The following is a 17523-nucleotide window of genomic DNA, read 5'->3' as shown; positions in this document are numbered from 1 at the left end:
TAGAGTTATAAACATTTTATTTGCTTTTATTTTTTCTTTTTGAAATACAAAATGTGCACATTGAATTTACACAAACACGTGATGGCCAAGTTCAGTGTACATGTATTGTACTACTCTTAATTTCTACACTGGTGATAGCAGGGCAGCTTTCAACATCCTATCTCTACACCAGAATAGATACCTGATTTATTGTTGCAAAGACAGTTGCAAATTTCCTCCTACTCTAGCCTCTTGGTCTTTGTGATATTTCTGCAAAACAAACAGGGAAGGTGTGTGTATCTTTAGTAATATTGTGGCAACTTTACAATTTTGGCTTAAGATCATTAAAAATAATCTGAATTATTGGAGTTTTATGATGAGCTAAATCATAATACAATCCAGATGAGTTGCTTAGCACTTATATTCCTTTTCTATTAAATTTTGATATTATAGTTCTCGATATAATGGAATCACTGGTGCTTTCAAAGTGAATTCTGCTTGCTGTTTGTTCTTGGTAGGCATTAGGGTAGCAAAGGTTTGTTTGTCCCTAAATGGCATCTAATGTAAAGGTGCCATGAGGGAGTCAGGCAAGAGGATGGAATAGGCCTTGAATGCAGTTAAGGATTACTTGTTGCTAAGCATTGCCACATACTGGATGACAGATGTCCTGACCTTTGCTAAGCCTGTGGACATCCTCGCTTTGTTTCACACCTTTTTGGACTTCCACTTAGTGACATAACAACAGTCAACCTGTAGGACTGAACAAATCCAAAATTACATACATCATGTAGGCCTTGGCTGTAATATGTATTATGAAAAATTAAGAAATGCTTATTAAATAAGCTTTATTAGGCATATGCTGACATCTGGTGATAAACTGACTTGTTTCATGTTATAAAAAAGTGCCAGGTAAATGAATGTCTTTAACAGAAGGAAGCAAATCCAGAGAAACTGGGACTATGTGTTTGTCTGTCTGTTTTTTTCCAATTGTAGTAACCTTGTTTTGTTTACTTAAAGTATAAATGGAATTACAGCATACAAACATGAAAACTAATATCTGGAAATTAAGTGCAGACGCCAGTATGTCAGAAAACCATTTAAAATCCTGGGGCTGAATACATACAAATGAATAGCAAAAAACACAGATATTTTAAAATCACCGATACTGTGAAAGCCTCAATAATCCCGTGGCTAAAGAATCAATAAAACTATATGCCAGATCCTATTACTTTTGAATATTCACAGGGTATGAACTGACTTAGAACATCCCATGAACTCAGTGGCATTATGAGAAGGATGCAGATTTATAAATGGAAAACTCAAATCTTTTGGGGATTGCTTTATATTAAAACAAAGCTTGTTTGCATAATATGCCTCAGTGTAAAGCTGAGCAATCTATGCTAAAAGTGGTAGCTCCAGCTTTGTGTGATAGAATCGTTCACATTTGTCTGATTGAGGACGCATTCAACAAGTTAGATCACATTTTCAAAGAGCTGCATGGAGCGCATGATGTTTTCATCCTGTAAGGGAGAAAACGTGGAATTAAGTTCACCATATCGGAAAGGAAAGGAAAGTGCACTGTTGTTTTGCCTCTAAGTACTGCCACCCTCCACCAACGCCTATGCCAAATGTTCAGATACTAGGGGTCTGCAAATGTAAATACTCTTCTACCCACTTTCCACACAGATAAGTATGGAGAGCCCATTTTGTTGAGTCTGCTAGGCTTTAAACACTTTAGTTAACTCTGACTCGGTGTTAAGAGGGGCTGTTTCTCAAATTATTAATAGAATGCCAGCATGGAAACTGGAGAGGCGCAGAGCATAATCAGAGCGAGCAATGCAAACTGTGGCATTTTAGGTAACCGCCCGCCAAATCACAGAGACTTGTACACATGGAAGGACACAGGGTTTGTGTGTGAGCTAAGAGCCAACTTCATAAAGATTGGAGGTTGGGGTTTAGGAGACAGGTTTGCAGTAATTACACCTCTCTTTCTGAGTCTGTTAGGGCTAAATCTGTGTGGACTTTGGGAACCTTTAAAAATGAATGGTCTCTCAATGCCAGAGAAAGGATTGTTTGTGAGAAACCATTGTCCAGTGTCTGCAGTTTAGCATGTTCCTTAGAAACTTAGGGGGACAGACTTAGGGCAGGATAGGGGCACTTGGAGATTGTGACTGTTTATAGCAGTGGAAAATGGTAGCAGAACTAATGATGACTTCCACTACTAGATGCCAAGTAACAATACCACCATTAAGTAGGTTGATATCACTAAGTTCGTTCAAAGACCGTCACATTGAAATGTGAGTTGAGAAAAAGGCAGGCATCAGGAAAGGGAAAGTATATCAACTTGAAAATAATGAGAAAAACTAAAGCACCAGCAAACTGCTTTGTCTCCGTAATTTTTTTTTTCTTTTTTTTTGCGGCACGCGGGCCTTTCACTGTTGTGGCCTCTCCCGTTGCGGAGCACAGGCTCCGGACGTGCAGGCTCAGCGGCTATGGCTCACGGGCCCAGCCGCTCCGCAGCATGTGGGATCCTCCCGGACCGGGGCACGAACCCGTGTCCCCTGCATCAGCAGGCAGACTCTCAACCACTGCGCCACCAGGGAAGTCCTGTCTCCATAATTATTTTAAAAATTCTTAATCGTGATTCTACCCACGTCAAGTCAAATAACTCTAGGTATGCTAATACTGGTCTGCCACCAGATGGTGGAGAACCACATGGACTTTTCCTCAGGGAGAATTTTCTGCTTCTTAATTTTGTGACTGAAGACCATTACTGGTTCAGCCAAAGACATCTGTTGTCCACATACATTGAAGCAATGATGTTTCTCTTAGAAATCGGATGTAAGTTTGGCCAGTGATACACTCTTGGCTGTACTGGAATTCTAAATCTATGGAGGATATGGTAGACAAGTTACGTGTTATATGCTAGTTCTGGGGAAAGAACAGTTCAAGTCTCACATATGTTTTATCCTCAGTGATGAATATTCTAAAGGATCTGAAGAGCAAAAACACACATGTGCAACCTTCATCTCTCCAGGGCTTCCCTCATAGCCTGCCTTGAGATAGACAATGAATGCTGATGAACTGAATGTGCAAATTGGTGATTGTTTTCAGAGTGGTAGGCTTATTCATCTCAGCTATGTAGAAGTGGTGATCTTAGGCATATGATCTTTATACTTTGCTCAGTTCATGGTGGCTGGCTGGCCAAGGACCAAGTTCAGCTGTTAAGGAAGCAAAAGGGATAGTTCCTTTACTATCGTTACTTACTTTTTGGCAACTTTCAATGAATTCATCTATGGTAACGACTCCATCTTTATTTTTGTCCATTTTCTGTTCAGGAAGAAAAGAACAAAAAAATTTGCTCAGACTTACCCCTTGATACCCTCACCCTGAACTGAACAAGCTGAAGCTGATGAAAAGAAAGCCCAGCTGCTTATTTTATGGGGAGGAACTGCTTCAGAGCACAAACTAGTAGCTTCTTAGTGATAAGAATCGTGGCTGACTGATTTTAGGCTGTTGCCTTTTCAATAGAATGTGGTATAGATCTAGAGTCACTCTGTTCTAGTAAAATCCTGCCCTCCAGCTATGACAGACTTCAGGCAATTTGCTGAAACTTTCAGAGCCTTGGTTTTCTCATCTATGAGATGGAGCTAATGAGGATTTATAAATAACCTCATAGGGGCTTGTGAGAAATGAATGAAAACAAACACCCCAAAACATATGAGACATGGCAATTGCTTGGTGTTCTATCCAGGACATGGTGAGTGTTCAGTAAGTGGAGTTATCAATATTATAAATTCAAAACCAAAATTACTAAATTAGTATGATGGTAAATATTCTATAGTTTTGTCTCTTTCAGTAAAAATTATTTTCCTTTACATTCTTTTGAATCATCATGATGCTTTGCAAACATCAGGAAATTTGCTCTTAATTTCACTTCCTCTCTGACTTCTGTTGCATTCCTACCTGGAAAAATGTTTCAACGTGTTGTCTGGGAGCATCTTCTTTGAGGACAGGATATGTGCATTTACCCATCATATCGTATATCGCTTTCATTATATCAAGCATTTCCTGAAAAGGAAAAGGCAGTCACATGAAGCCTCATGCAATGTGAAAATAAACCACTCCGAGAAGCTTTGACAGATTATCCCTACTCAATTTCAGATTTTTTATTTTTCTTTGATTCTTCATTAAATGTCTTGGTTGTCCCAGAGGAAAAGCCAATGGCCTTATGCCTTAAAAGCAGCAGAATCAGAATGTAAGAATCAAGTCGGATCTTGGTTTCAAAATGGATGAAATTCCCACATATCTAACATGATCAGGAAAGAAACATTCTGGTTTAATGTTTGGACTTCTCTAGACTTCACATTGGCTATCTTTGCTTTATTGAGTTATTATATATTTTATATGTTGATTATCAATTTCTGTTTATTGAGAATAAAATAAACTCCACATCATGAGAATTATACTAAAACTGATAAGTCTCAAAGCTCATTAGGGTTTTCATTGTGTTTTTCCTACTGTGGCTTTAACTAAAGTCACACATGTAGATTAGTCAAAATATGACCATGGAAACACTTCGAAATTTTGATTTTTTAAATTAAAATCTAGTTTTTGATTTGTAATTTTCAATCTTAGTGAAAATAATATCTAGTTAACCTAGACATTCAGATTTATTGTTTACACTTGTTTCCTTCATATCGAAGTTTCCACAGAAGAGTATGGATTAAGTCGATAATATGGACGTAATATATGTTTACTTCTGAGAGTATTCAATTCCATTTTAAATGATAAAGCAGTTTGTAGTTTGTAAATTTTACGTGAAGGCCTTTAAGATGTTTTGAGCATAGAAGTTTGTTTGACATAGAATTCATGTGATGTGTTGGGTGTAAATGGTAAGAACAGCATGTTTATGTTAAACATAGAAAGGGATAGAAAGGGATCAAAGGACCAAGAGATACCTAATATCCTGGAGGCACCTGAGTACTAAATGTTTATTGTGTACTAAATATACAAGAGACACTAAGTGTCCAGGAGATATGCTCCATATACCTGAATACTTAATACTCATGAGGTCTTAATTCAGCCACCCATTTGTGAGACCCATCTGGCCCCATGTGTCTTCTGCTCAACAAATAAAACCCATGGCCATTGATCAGGTTAACTGTCACGTTGTAACTGTGGTCAGGTGAACTCGTCCCTGTGTCTTCAATAGAGCATGTTGATGTCATTGGCCCAAGATACCTTCTATTTGAAGAGCCCAATGCTCAAAACTCAACTCGGGGGAAAGCTAGTGAGAGAAAGAGGACATATGGACATTGAACCACATCCAGGCTTCAGGTAATGTGGTCTTTCAACCCTACCTCCACTCCATCCTAAATTTGTTATCTTACCCCATCCCGCCGCCCCCCCCTTGCTTCTTGCTGTGTTTTAAATTATTAAACCACTTGATATGAGCATCTGAATTTGGTCTGTGAGGCTTCCTTTTTAGATAGCCCACGTGGGAGTTTATTTGGGGCTCCACTATCACATCAGGTCATTTCCCACACAGTACAGGTCACTACATAATCCACACGATTTTAAAATTGCATCTGTTTCCATATGGACCACATTATATGATAGAAAAAAGGTTACAGGCCAAATATTCTAACGTGTGGATATATTTTCTTCCTATTTGATTCCAACTACTATCTTTATTCCATGTACAGTATTCATTAAAATGCTATTAGGAAATCAGGATGTAATCCTTCTATGTTTTTTTGGTTTTTTTTTTTTTCTGTGGTACGCGGGCCTCTCACTGTTGTGGCCTCTCCTATTGCGGAGCACAGGCCCTGGACGCGCAGGCTCAGCGGCCATGGCTCACGGGCCTAGCCGCTCCACGGCATGTGAGATCTTCCCAGACCGGGGCACGAACTCTTGTTTGTCCCCTGCATCAGCAGGTGGACTCTCAACCACTGTGCCACCAGGGAAGCCCTCCTTCTATGTTTTATATTTACTTTGAAGATTAACCATAAACTATTTCTAGCATTCCAAATTTTTCATCAGAATATTTCCCCAGCACTACAGAAAATATTTTAGACTTCCTGAAAAAGTGATTCTAAAATAATAATTGCAATTGTTTAACATTTTGAAGTGAAAAAATGAAAATGGTCTGAAAGCTAGCTGTGTTGGTGAGGCATTTCTTACTTCTTTAGTGATGTAGCCATCTTTATTTATGTCATACAAATTAAATGCCCAGTTGAGTTTTTCTTGTACTGTCCCCCGGAGCAAAATGGAAAGACCCTTGATGAAATCCTAAAAAATAAAAATAAAAATATAATTTGATATGACATTTCTAAAAAAGAAAAGTAAAACACAAACTCTAATATAATTCTCTGTCAAATGATGGAAGCAAGGGTTACAACCCTCTGGATTTTGAACCATTTATTTATAGCAAAATGGTCCATGTGTTCCTGATTATCTTTTTTTCCAGAGATTTTTTGTGGGCATAAACCACTCCTTAGGTTTAATATTCTTACTTTCTAATTGGAAACTGTGACTTAAATCAACCTTGGAACTGGAAATTGTGTCAGAACAGACACCCAAACAACAAGACGCATGTGTATAAGTGGTATTACTTTCCACTACAAGTGCACACAATTCTTTTACTGAAAATCTAATAACATTGTAACTTTAAAAATACAAGCACATACATAACACAGTTCCCATGAACAAGATCTGCTAACAAGAAATATGGGCTGTCCTTAAGATACAGGCCAATTGAAGGCTTTATTTAGAAATCAAGTTATAATATGCATGGGGGCAGAAGTTAAGAGAATGGAGCTGAAAGCCAGGCTGCCTGAATTCAAATTCCAGCTGTTTCATCTGATAGCTCTGTCCTCAGACAACTTACCATCCTTTTGCCTCTATTTTCATATCTGTAGAAGGGATATGTTAGTATCTACTTCTTAAATTTTTTATGAGGATTAAAGGAGTTAAGCTGTTTATAACAGTATTGTCTGGCAAGGGCATCGGCTATGTGTTTGTCCAAGTAAATGGAAACCTCAGTCAGTATCACTGTTAGGCTGATATGACTGAACGGCAGGCAAACCAGATTAACTTGATCAAATTCATATATATTTGTTGTTCTGTAGGCAGGGTTAACATTACAATATGGTGAATTCTGATCTCACATAGAACTGACAATCTGTAGTTAGGTAGGAACGAAAGAGCAGAAGGTGTTACCAAGTCCAAGGTTTCTCTGCTCCCCGCAGGACAGGCCAGTAAATCTTGAGACGAGGTGTTGAGGCAAGGAATATGACTTTATTCGGAAAGCCAGCAGACCGAGAAGATGGCAGACTAGTGTCTCAGAAAGACCATCTTATCAGGGTCTGGATGCCAGTTTCTTTTATAGAACAGAGAGAGGGAGGAGGTGAGGAAGTAAAGTAAAAAGGCCATGAGTCTTGCAAATATCTCCTGGAATGGCCAGCCTCAGGGAGGGGATGTGTTAATTTCTTCTTTTCTTGCAGCCATTCACAGGTGGACAGGGTCAGGATGCTTCCCTGAACAAAGGCACTTTGGTTTACCATTCAGGCAGAGGGGCAGTGTTCCCCGAGGCAGGCCATTATGTATAGACAGTATCCTTTTAGTGAACAAAAGCAACGGGGAAGCAAAAGCTAAAGTAAAAGAAACAGATCCAACATGTAGTCAGATTTTGTTCTTCCCTGTAACAAAGGGAAATGCAGAAGTGGCCTCTGGGTGAATTTGTATTCTCTCTACATTTTTACATTCCAACATTTTGTAATCGTTTTCCTGTCTTAATTTCTTTAAATGCTTTTTTTTTTTAATGGGTGACATTCATGTAGTTCAAAATTTTAAAATATATAAGATTACTGATAAAAAGTATGCCTCCCATTCTTGGACCCTAGTCACCCTATTTCTTTCCCCTAGACAACTGGCGTTAGTAGCTTCTTGTATTCACTTCCAAAGAATTTTTGTGCATATACAAGTGTAAGGCATATTTATTTACACAAATGATAGTCTAACAGGCTGTTCTGTACTTTATTTTATTTTTAACTTAGCAATAAATCTTGGAAATAACTCTTGTCTTTTTCACTGTTGCATATGTATGAATATATCATAGTTTACTTAACCAATCTCCCATTGATGAATATTTAAAGATTTCCAATCTTATTAAAAACAAAGCCACAAAGAGTGACCTTATACATACATAACTTACATTTTGAACAAGTATATCTGTAGGATGAGTCCCTAGAAGTGGAATTGCTGGGTCAAAGGATTTGAACATTGGTAAATTTTATAGTTATTTTCAAATTTCCCCCCAAATTTCCCTCTCAAAATCTGTATATGAGAATAGTATAGCTTGTCAGTACTATATGCCATCAAATTTTTTATCTTTTTCAATCTTAAAGGTTAATATTTCTTTCTCAGATTACTTAAAATTTGTTATTTATTATGAATAAATTTGAGCATTTTTTCCAAATGTCTTGATTTATAGAAACTCTTCACATATTAGTGAAATTAGCCCTTGTCTGGGATATATCTTCAAGTATTGTTTCCCAGTTTATCATTTCTTTCAATTTTTATTACATTGATTTTTGTAAAGTAGGCATCTTTTTAGCTTTATATTCTAGATTTTGTCAGCCTTTTACTTTATATTTTTTGGTTTCTGTCATATTGAAAAGACCTCTCCCATTCTGAAGTTATAAAAGGATACTCCCATGTTTTTGTTCTAGTACTTTTAAGGTTTACTTTGTTACATTTAAATCTTTATTCCATTTGGAATTTACCCAATGTTTTTAGATAGCTGTCTGGTTTCACAATATTATTTGTTACCCACTGATTTGAGATGCAAGATTTATCATATCCTTAATTCTTTTATGTATTTATATTTCTGGAACTTACGTTTTATTTCATAGTATATCTGTTTATCTAAGCACCTCTACTACATTGTTTTAATTATTAAAACATTTTAGTAATTTTAATAGCTGTAAGGGCTATTTCCTCTTAACCCTTCTTTTTCAGCTATTTTCTTTCCATTTTTCCTTATTTAAGTATTCCACCTGACCCCTATTGGGATGTTTATTGAGCTGGAGGTAAATTTACAGATCAACTTGGGCAGAACTGACAACTACATGTTGATGAGTCTTCCTATTCAAGACAATAAGAAACCTTTCCCTTGTCCAGGTTGTGTTTGTCATTGAGTATGTTAGTTTCCTCTTGCTGCTATAACAAACTACCACAGATTTGGAGGATTAAAATAATACTTGTTTATTATCCTCCAGATCTGTAAATCAAAAGTCTGAAATGGGTTTTACTGGGCTGAAATCAAGTTGGAGGCAGAGCTGCAGTCTCCCCAGTGGATCTAGGGATAGAATTTGTTCTCTTGCTTTTTTCAGCTTTTAGAGGCCACTTGCATTGATTGGCTTGTGGCCCTTTCCTCCATTTTCAAAACACAGTACTCCAACCTCCTGTTGTAGTATCTCCTCTTTGCTACCCTGATCTTCCTGCCTCCCTCTTACAGGGACCCTTGGGATTACATTGGGCCCATCCAGATAATCCAAGGTGATCTCCCCGTCTCAAGATCCTTAATCACACCTGCAGAAAACCTCCTTTACCATGAAAGATAACACATCCTACGTCCGGACATTAAGATGTGGACATTTTTGGTGGGTCTTTATTCAGCACACCAAACTCTAATACATTTTAAGGCCTTTTGTTTTTTCCAAGTTGTTCTTTCACATTTCTTAGTTATATTTATTTCTAGGTATTTTAATCCTTCCGTTGCTGTTATAAAGGAGGCCACAAGAATTCCTTAGTAGGCAGAAAAAAGAAGAGACGCAGGCAACAAATCTTGAAAATAAGTTTCTCAGGAGGTAAGAGAGGTCAAGAGAAGAAAGCATTTCACTAGGAAAGGATGGTTCATCTTGATACCAATCTTCTGGGGAATGAAAAGAGCTTACTGAGTCAGCAACATGGAGGTCACCAGTGACTAAAGGGAGAAGCTTCAGTGGAGGGGAGGGAGCAAAGAGTGATAGAGACTGTTAGAAAATTCACCAGCCATGGCTGCATGTGAAGACAGAGGGACAGGGCTATATCTGAAGAGGAGGACAGGATCACAGAAGAGAGTTTTGAAGATGAGCACTTTGAACACTGAAGGGACGAATCTAAAAAGAGGAAAATACTAAAGATGTGTGTGTGTGAGAGAGAGAAAAAGACAGAGAGAGAGAGAGAAGTGGACTACTCCTGCGATGGTGGGAGAGATGGAGATGGTCTGCCCTGGGAAGAGAGGAGGCACATTTCCTCAGCTAATACAGAAGGAAGGAGAACACCATGCAGATGCCCACAGCTGAGAAGAGGTGGGAAGATGAACGAGTCCTCATCTGAGACCTTTAATGGGTGTTGTCTGCTTGGGAGTGAAGGACATGGTGGAAAGGATAAGAACTGAAGGTTTGAGGAGAGACAAGGAGGCAGCTCTGCTCCTGGACAATAAGGTGACTTGTGCAAATTACGGGAAGCTGCAGCTCCCTCAAAATATTTTTCTGCCATCTGCTGGAAAATTGTTGTAATATATTTAAACCTGTAGTATATAATATACTGTAATTAAGAGGTAATGACCCTCCTTGGAGTTGTGCAGTATACAACTTGCAAACTATATAAGCTTTGGCTTTTTTGGAAGGTATAAAATAGTCACTGCAGAGCATGGGAAGGTAGGCTTACCAGAGAAGGATTGCTGGACAATTTTGAAAAGCCAGATGAGGTGGATGGTCATCAATATAATCCTTACCTGTCACTTCAAATCACAAAGTAATAGTTCTATGCCTTTAGCTGAAAAGAGAGGCTGGACACAACATCCATGAAGATATGCTTAGAGCATTGGTTTTCAAGATGTAGATTGCTGCAGAATCACCTGGAGGGCTTGCTAAAACAGCTTGCTGGGTCCCACCCCAGAGTTCCTGATTCATTAGGTCTGGGGTGTGGCTCAAGAATTTACATTTCTAATAAATGCCAAGGAGATGCTGATACTGCTGGTCCAGGGATCACACTTCGAGAACCACTGGCCTGCAAGAACCATCACTGGCATTGGCCCCATCACCAAGCAGAATAGGCCAGAGCAACAATGGGAGATTTAAAGTCATGTGTGGACTTTTGTTGTTTGCCTCCCTAGTTGGCCCCTATTTCCATCTGGTGCGCCATCCAATTCTGTGGAAGCGCACTCCATCTGTGGCTCTAGTGATGGAGCCATGCCCTGGGCAAAATCAGGAAGCACCTTTTATTCCTTTGGTCAAGGCAATTGGATCTGTGGTTGGCCTGCAACTGAACCCAGTCTACATGAGTGATTTTCAGGACTTCTGCTAGGAAGGGGTATGACAGAGATGCTTTTTCTTTCCTGCCTGGGGAAAAATCAAGCCTGGAGCTCAGGAGCTGCTGGCATCTTCTTGTAACCACGAGGGAGCCCACTCTTAGGTTGCAGCCAGACCTATCTCTGGACTTCTTATTCTTTTTTTTCTTTTTTTTTAAAATTTATTTATTTTATTTATTTCTTTTTGGCTGCGTTGTGTCTTTGTTGCTGCGTGTGGGCTTTCTCTAGTTGCGGTGAGTGGGGGCTAATCTTCATTGCGGTGCACGGGCTTCTTATTGCGGTGGCTTCTCTTGTTGTGGAGCATGGGCTCTAGGCACACGGGCTTCAGTAGTTGTAGCACATGGGCTCAGTAGTTGTGGCTCGCAGGCTCTAGAGTGCAGGCTCAAGTGCAGGCTTGCGGGCTTAGTTGCTCCGTGGCATGTGGGATCTTCCCGGACCAGGGATCGAACCCGTGTCCCCTGCATTGGCAGGCGGATTCTTAACCACTGCGCCACCAGGGAAGCCCCTGGACTTCTTATTCGCCAATACAGTTATATTGTTTTTGTTAGTGTATGATTTTCTATTATTTGTGAAAAAAAGTACCCTGATTCACAAGCTGACATCTAATTCCCATCTTTCTCTTAAATACTATGTATCCTGAAACTGCATACATTGAAAGATAGCTATGAACCTTGAACACCCCTCTCTCTTTTAATATACCATCTTGCAGGATGATATCAATAAACAGTTATTTCAGAACAGGAAATAACTATTTGTGCAAAAGGAAAATGAAAGACTCAAGGTATCTTGTACTGTTCTTGCTCCATGCTTTTCTGAATGGTAATTGAAATCTGTCAAGCAGGAGTTACAAGGCTAAAAAAAAACCAAACAACTCTCAAGAGTACTTTTCACAATCACCTTACTTTTGTCTGTGAAAGGTTACATCTGTTCCCTAATGTACAAAACTGATAGATGGGGATTGGTACTGAATTCTGGTTTCTAATATCTTATGATAAAGGCAATAGAAGGAAAAAGGCATAGAGAAATGACCCTATAATAACCTAGTCTTGTTCTATAGTTAGCTCTGTTTATCGACCAAACCTTTAATTGGTGCCTTAGTGCTGGTTACATACATTCTGCCCACCATTCCCACACTAGGAGCTGCATCAAAGACCCAGCCTTGAGAGAGTATGTGTTATTGAGACCATCTAGATGGTATACATGACTGGACCCAGGTAAGGCCTGGAAAGTCATACATGTGTTTAGTATATTTCTTACTTTATGCTTGCTTTTACATTTTTAGGAAAATTTTTAAAGTTGTTTATTTTCTCTGATATGACCTCCCTTGACTGGAGTTAAACTTCCATAGTGGTTGAAGGATACAATTTCAGGTACTACCTAAAGTTTGCATTTTTGTTTGGAACTAATAAAAGATATCAACATGTCTAAAAAGGAAAAATGTATATTTCCCAAGATTTGTAGCCTAATTTTATCAGGTGAAAGAGATAAAATACTTAACGTTGATTGATATACAATTCTAGTTAAGTAATTTAATATCTTAAAAGATGAAACCAGCCACGTTAAGCTAGAGGAAAGTGGTTTGATCTCCCTGAAGGCCATTAAAAATTAAATAAGTTTTAAACAAAAATCACAAATATATAATAAATGTATATGTAAATATCATGCTTGATGTAGGTAAAAAATACAGAAAACTATAGAAGAAAGTTGCAATCACACATAATCCTATCACCTGTTCACATTGAATATTCCCATTCTTTTTTAATGCATACTTCGGCATATACTTATAGTACAAGCCATATATTATATATAAAATTATATTTATTTCACTTAAATTACAAGCATTTTCCAATATCACTGACAATTCACTGTGACACCATTTAAATAACTACAAAGTAGGTTTAACTGTATGAAATTGCCCATATTTTTTATCATGTTTGCCAAGAATTTCATATGATAGTTTCATATGGTCTAATCTAATAATACTAGCACAATGAATTTTGGACACTTTGGACCCCAAACCACAATAAGAATTACAATTTAAATGGCAGCCTAGTACTTAAGCAAGCACACACACATACACACACACACACACACACAAAATCATACACCAGAAACTAAAGTTATTAGTCTATTTCCATTTCTCTTCTATTAATTTTTTAGTACTCTTGTCATTAATGTCTAAATCAATTTTACCACCTGGTAATCACTGCAATGTCGAGTGTGAAACACTGCTTTGTCTTATGAATATATTCTAATTTATTTAACCATTCTTTCTTATTGGTATATATGTGTATTAATTTAAATTTTTCTTTATTGTACATGACGCTATAGTAAATACTTTTCTCCAACTATTTCCCATCATCCTGACTTATTTCCTAAGGAAAGATGTGGAATTCCTGGGTTAAAGGGCTCTGGGAACACTGAAATTTATTAGTAGTAATGAGGACAGTTTATCGATAAGTGTGTGGGGCTTGGTATTAGGCAATTTCTATGCATTACTTTATGTCAGCCTCACATAACCATAGCGAATAGGTATTGTCGTCCTTATATTAAAGATGGAGGCTCAGAGAAAATACGTGACTGAGGCAAGGGATGCAGCCAATGAGAATTAGAGCTGGAAACTGAACCCAGAACTCTGACTCAAAGCCCAGGCTCTCATTTTGTCTAGAACTGAAGCAATGGGCTGTGGTTACACAGAAACGTATGATATAAACAAATGCTACATCTCTTTTTTCTGATACTATAGGACATAATTGTACGGTGATATGAAACAGTGACTCACAGTGATTGCAATTTTACTAATAACATTTGCAGAACGTTTGGAGGTACCAGGAATTCATAATTCTTGCCATGAAATGACATGGATAAATGAATTAGAAAATGGCCTTAGCTTTTAAAAAGGGAAAGTGAGTCAGTATGTGAATACATGTGTGACTAGGAACAGAATAAGAAGATAAGATCAGCTGAAGAAGAATCCCAACAGTTAGATGCCCAGGAAACAAAAGAAAATAGAGTGAGCAAGAGAGAGAGAGAGACAGAGACAGAGAGAAATTGATACCAGTTCTCTGAGAGAGACTGACCAGTTGTTATACAGGATCACTAACATTACTGAGCATATTAATTGTGCCAGACCATTTTCTAAACTCTTTAGGTTCATCATTTAATCTGACAACGAGCTTGTGAGATATCTATCCTTATTATTTCCATTTTACATTGAGGAAATTCAAGCACAGAGATATTGAGGAACCTGCCCCAGGTATCCCAGCTAGAAGTGGTAGAGTTTGGATCGAGCCTTCTGACTCACAAGCATGTGCTTTTTCAGATGAGAAGAGATTTCTGGCACCTCCTTGGAGATTGGAGTGTTAAAAGAGGAGACTGAAAAATTCTAGGACCGGGTCAGAAAAAATAGAAGATGAGGCTGGAGCATCTTGTAGTGTCCAAAAGTAAGGAATGAGCAAAGAAAGAAACAAAACAAAACAAAAAAATAAACAACCACAATGATGGGGCCATGTTGAAGCCAACTGCAAGAGCTTCCAGTGGCCCAGCTGGAACAATTTAAGCAAAAAGATAAAATATTGAACTATAACTCAAGTATAAAATATATGTCCATTTGTCCACACCGATATGAATCACTGGTGGAATACATTCATAAATGGAGGAGAAGAGACAAATCCTTCTCTTCTTTGGAAGAGAAGAATTCCAAATCAACTATGTGTACACTCTACCCTTAAGGAGTCGGAGCATAACTCCCAATCTGTAAGTGTGATCTGTGTATAACTTCCTTCCAAAGAGTATGGTTTGGAAAGAGGGATAAAAGCATAACTTTACAGTAAAGAAATTACCAGCACTACTTCAACCAGGTGATCAAGTTTTACATCAAACGGTCATAAATCATGTTGATACTATGGACTCTTGTTATGTAATAATAAAAGCACCTTACCTCTGTGGTCTTCCTCCTCAAAACACATATCCCTATTCCAATCATGAGAAAAAACATCAAACAAATCCCAACTGAGGGACATTCTGCAAAACACCTGACCAAAACTCCTCAAAACTGTCAAGGTTATCAAAACAAGGACAATTTGAGAAACTGTCACAGCCAAAAGGAGCTTAAGGGGACATGGTGAGTGAAGGTAATGTAAGATCCTAATAGAATTCTGGAACAGAAGAAAGGCTTTCGGTAAAAACTAAGAAAATCGGAATAAAGCATGGACTTTAGTTAATAATAGTGTATCAACATTAGTTCATTAATTGTAACAAGTTTACCATATTAATGCGTGATGTGAATAACAGGAAACTGGGTGTGAGGTGTATGGGAACTCTCTGTACTATCTTTGCAGTTTTTCTGTAAATGTAAAACTGGTCTAAAATAAAAAGTTTATTTAAAAGATGATTTATAAAAAGAGGGACCTGACCTTCAGACTTTTGAAGCAGATAGAGATATTTATTGGATGCTTTTTCTCTTGTCCCTCTTGTAATAATCTTCTACCCCAACTTTCATTAAACATTTCAGTGTATGATAAGAGGGATTCAAAGAACTTGCCCTTGGGGGCCACAGGAATGTGGACAAGGGCAGCCATGGCTGGAGGAGCTGGATACCCCACAGCAAGACTATAAGGACGGAGCAGGCCAGAAGGACAGGGTGACAAGCAAAAACTAGGACACATGCAGCATGGCCACAGTCCTTGGGAATCAATAGAAATGCATGGGTGAGGCCCAGGTTAAAGAACCTTTATGGCAAGAATTGTTGGATTCTACAGAAATTAGTCATGAAAATGGGGGAATGTCAGCTCCATAAGGACAAAAATTTGTGTCTTTTGTTCACTGTTGTATCCCCAGCACCTTGAATATATATATATATATATATTTTTTTTTAATTTATTTTTTGCCACCCTGTGCTGCATATGGGATCTTAGTTCCCAGACCAGGGATCGAAACCGCACCCCCGCAGTGGAAGCACGTTGTCTTAACCACTGGCCCGCCAGGGAAGTCCAAAAAATATTTGTTAAATGAAGGAACGAAATGAAAGGACATCTCAGCTACCTTTCCCTTTACTTCGCCAAAGAGCAAAGCTCCTGGAATGGGCACAAGAAAAGAAGAGGAGAATTATGTGGACAGGATGCGTGCGTGTGTGTGTGTGTGTGCGCGCGCGCACGTGCGTGTGTGTGTGTGTGTGTGTGTGTTGAGAGATATAATAAAACTTAATGATTTAATCTAACAAAATGGAATTCTATACCTATTGGTAACATTGCCTAAATAATTCCCCTTGATGCCTGACATCTGAAAAGAAAATAGCTATTTTACTTGACAGAAATGACTCATCCTAGAAGGAAAGTTTTCCTGTAACCATAATTGATATTTGGGGAGAAAAAAACCATTTTTTCTCATCACTGTGAAGGACAAAGGGATTATTTTGGGGGGTTTATAATGCCTCCCAGGGTACCACTCACATTTCATTCTGTCATAATTGAATTGTCAGTGAATGGTGTTTTCTTAAAGCTCTGGACTGCGACAGTCCTGCTGTCAATCATCAGTTACCTGAAGTAAGCAGGGATAGCTATTCCAGAATTGTTCCAAAGGAAAAATACATTTTCAGACTCAACAGTTCAAGTAAACTTGCCATTAGGGGTGTACTCAGAGGAGTGCACTGCTCTGATGGTAATATTCTAGAAAAGGTAACTATTGGTGGTAAAAGTTCAGGGTTGCTTTTGCAGTCAGCAATTGGGTCATTCAGTAATCACTGCGTGGGATGAATTACTGAGTGGTAATTGTAAACATTGGTGATAATACTCAGTGATCAAATCATAGAAGACCATCTCAGATGTCTTCCAGCAAACATAGTGCCTCAGTATCTCCCTCTGCAGGAGGCAATCTATTGTGAGTGTTAAGAGTGGGGGTTGGAAAACTATGGTCCAGGGCTCAAATACGGCCCACCATGTGTTTTTGTTAATAAAGCTTTATTGAAACACAGCCATGGTCACTTATTTCGGATTTGTCTGTGGTTGCTTTTATCTACAACAGCAGAACTGAGTTGGTAGAATGAAGACTATATGGCCTGCAAAGCCAAAAATATTTACAGTTTGGTCCTTTACAGAAAAGTTTGATGACCCCTGGTTAAAACCAATAGGTTTTAGAGACTTAGGTAGAGCTGGGGTTCAATCCTGGTTCTGCCATTTACTAAC

General features: G+C 38.3%; 2 protein-coding genes across 14 annotated transcripts in view; one reads left to right on the top strand and one right to left on the bottom strand.

The window, feature by feature from the left end:
• The window catches only part of PACRGL (parkin coregulated like), a 51781-nt gene that overhangs the window by 19770 nt on the left and 14488 nt on the right, over positions 1-17523 (top strand). For 5 of the 9 annotated variants that reach the window (XM_027103240.1, XM_027103250.1, XM_027103249.1 and 2 more), the window contains 2 exons: positions 5195-5319; positions 14664-16181. The gene's annotated coding sequence lies outside the window, so the exon portion shown is untranslated. Of the gene's footprint in view, positions 1-3317; positions 3740-5194; positions 5320-14663; positions 16182-17523 lie in introns of those variants that run through there. The other 4 variants (XM_027103244.1, XM_027103242.1, XM_027103241.1 and 1 more) reach the window with 2 other exon arrangements.
• Positions 11-17523, bottom strand: part of KCNIP4 (potassium voltage-gated channel interacting protein 4) — a 1210069-nt gene continuing 1192556 nt past the window's right edge. For all 5 annotated transcript variants that reach the window (XM_027103251.1, XM_027103255.1, XM_027103254.1 and 2 more), the window contains 4 exons: positions 6166-6273; positions 3946-4050; positions 3247-3309; positions 11-1499 (listed from right to left, as the gene is read on the bottom strand). In XM_027103251.1, the coding sequence (XP_026959052.1) occupies positions 1452-1499; positions 3247-3309; positions 3946-4050; positions 6166-6273 (324 nt within the window). In that variant the 3' untranslated portion in view covers positions 11-1451. The remainder of the gene's footprint in view (positions 1500-3246; positions 3310-3945; positions 4051-6165; positions 6274-17523) is intronic.

Source organism: Aethalodelphis obliquidens, unplaced genomic scaffold (genome assembly GCF_003676395.1).
Source record: "Aethalodelphis obliquidens isolate GAN/ISIS:26980383/991018 unplaced genomic scaffold, ASM367639v1 scaffold6, whole genome shotgun sequence".
Taxonomy (NCBI): domain Eukaryota; kingdom Metazoa; phylum Chordata; class Mammalia; order Artiodactyla; family Delphinidae; genus Aethalodelphis; species Aethalodelphis obliquidens.
Note: the sequence above shows the minus strand (reverse complement) of the source record. Positions and strands in the feature narration are given on the sequence as shown.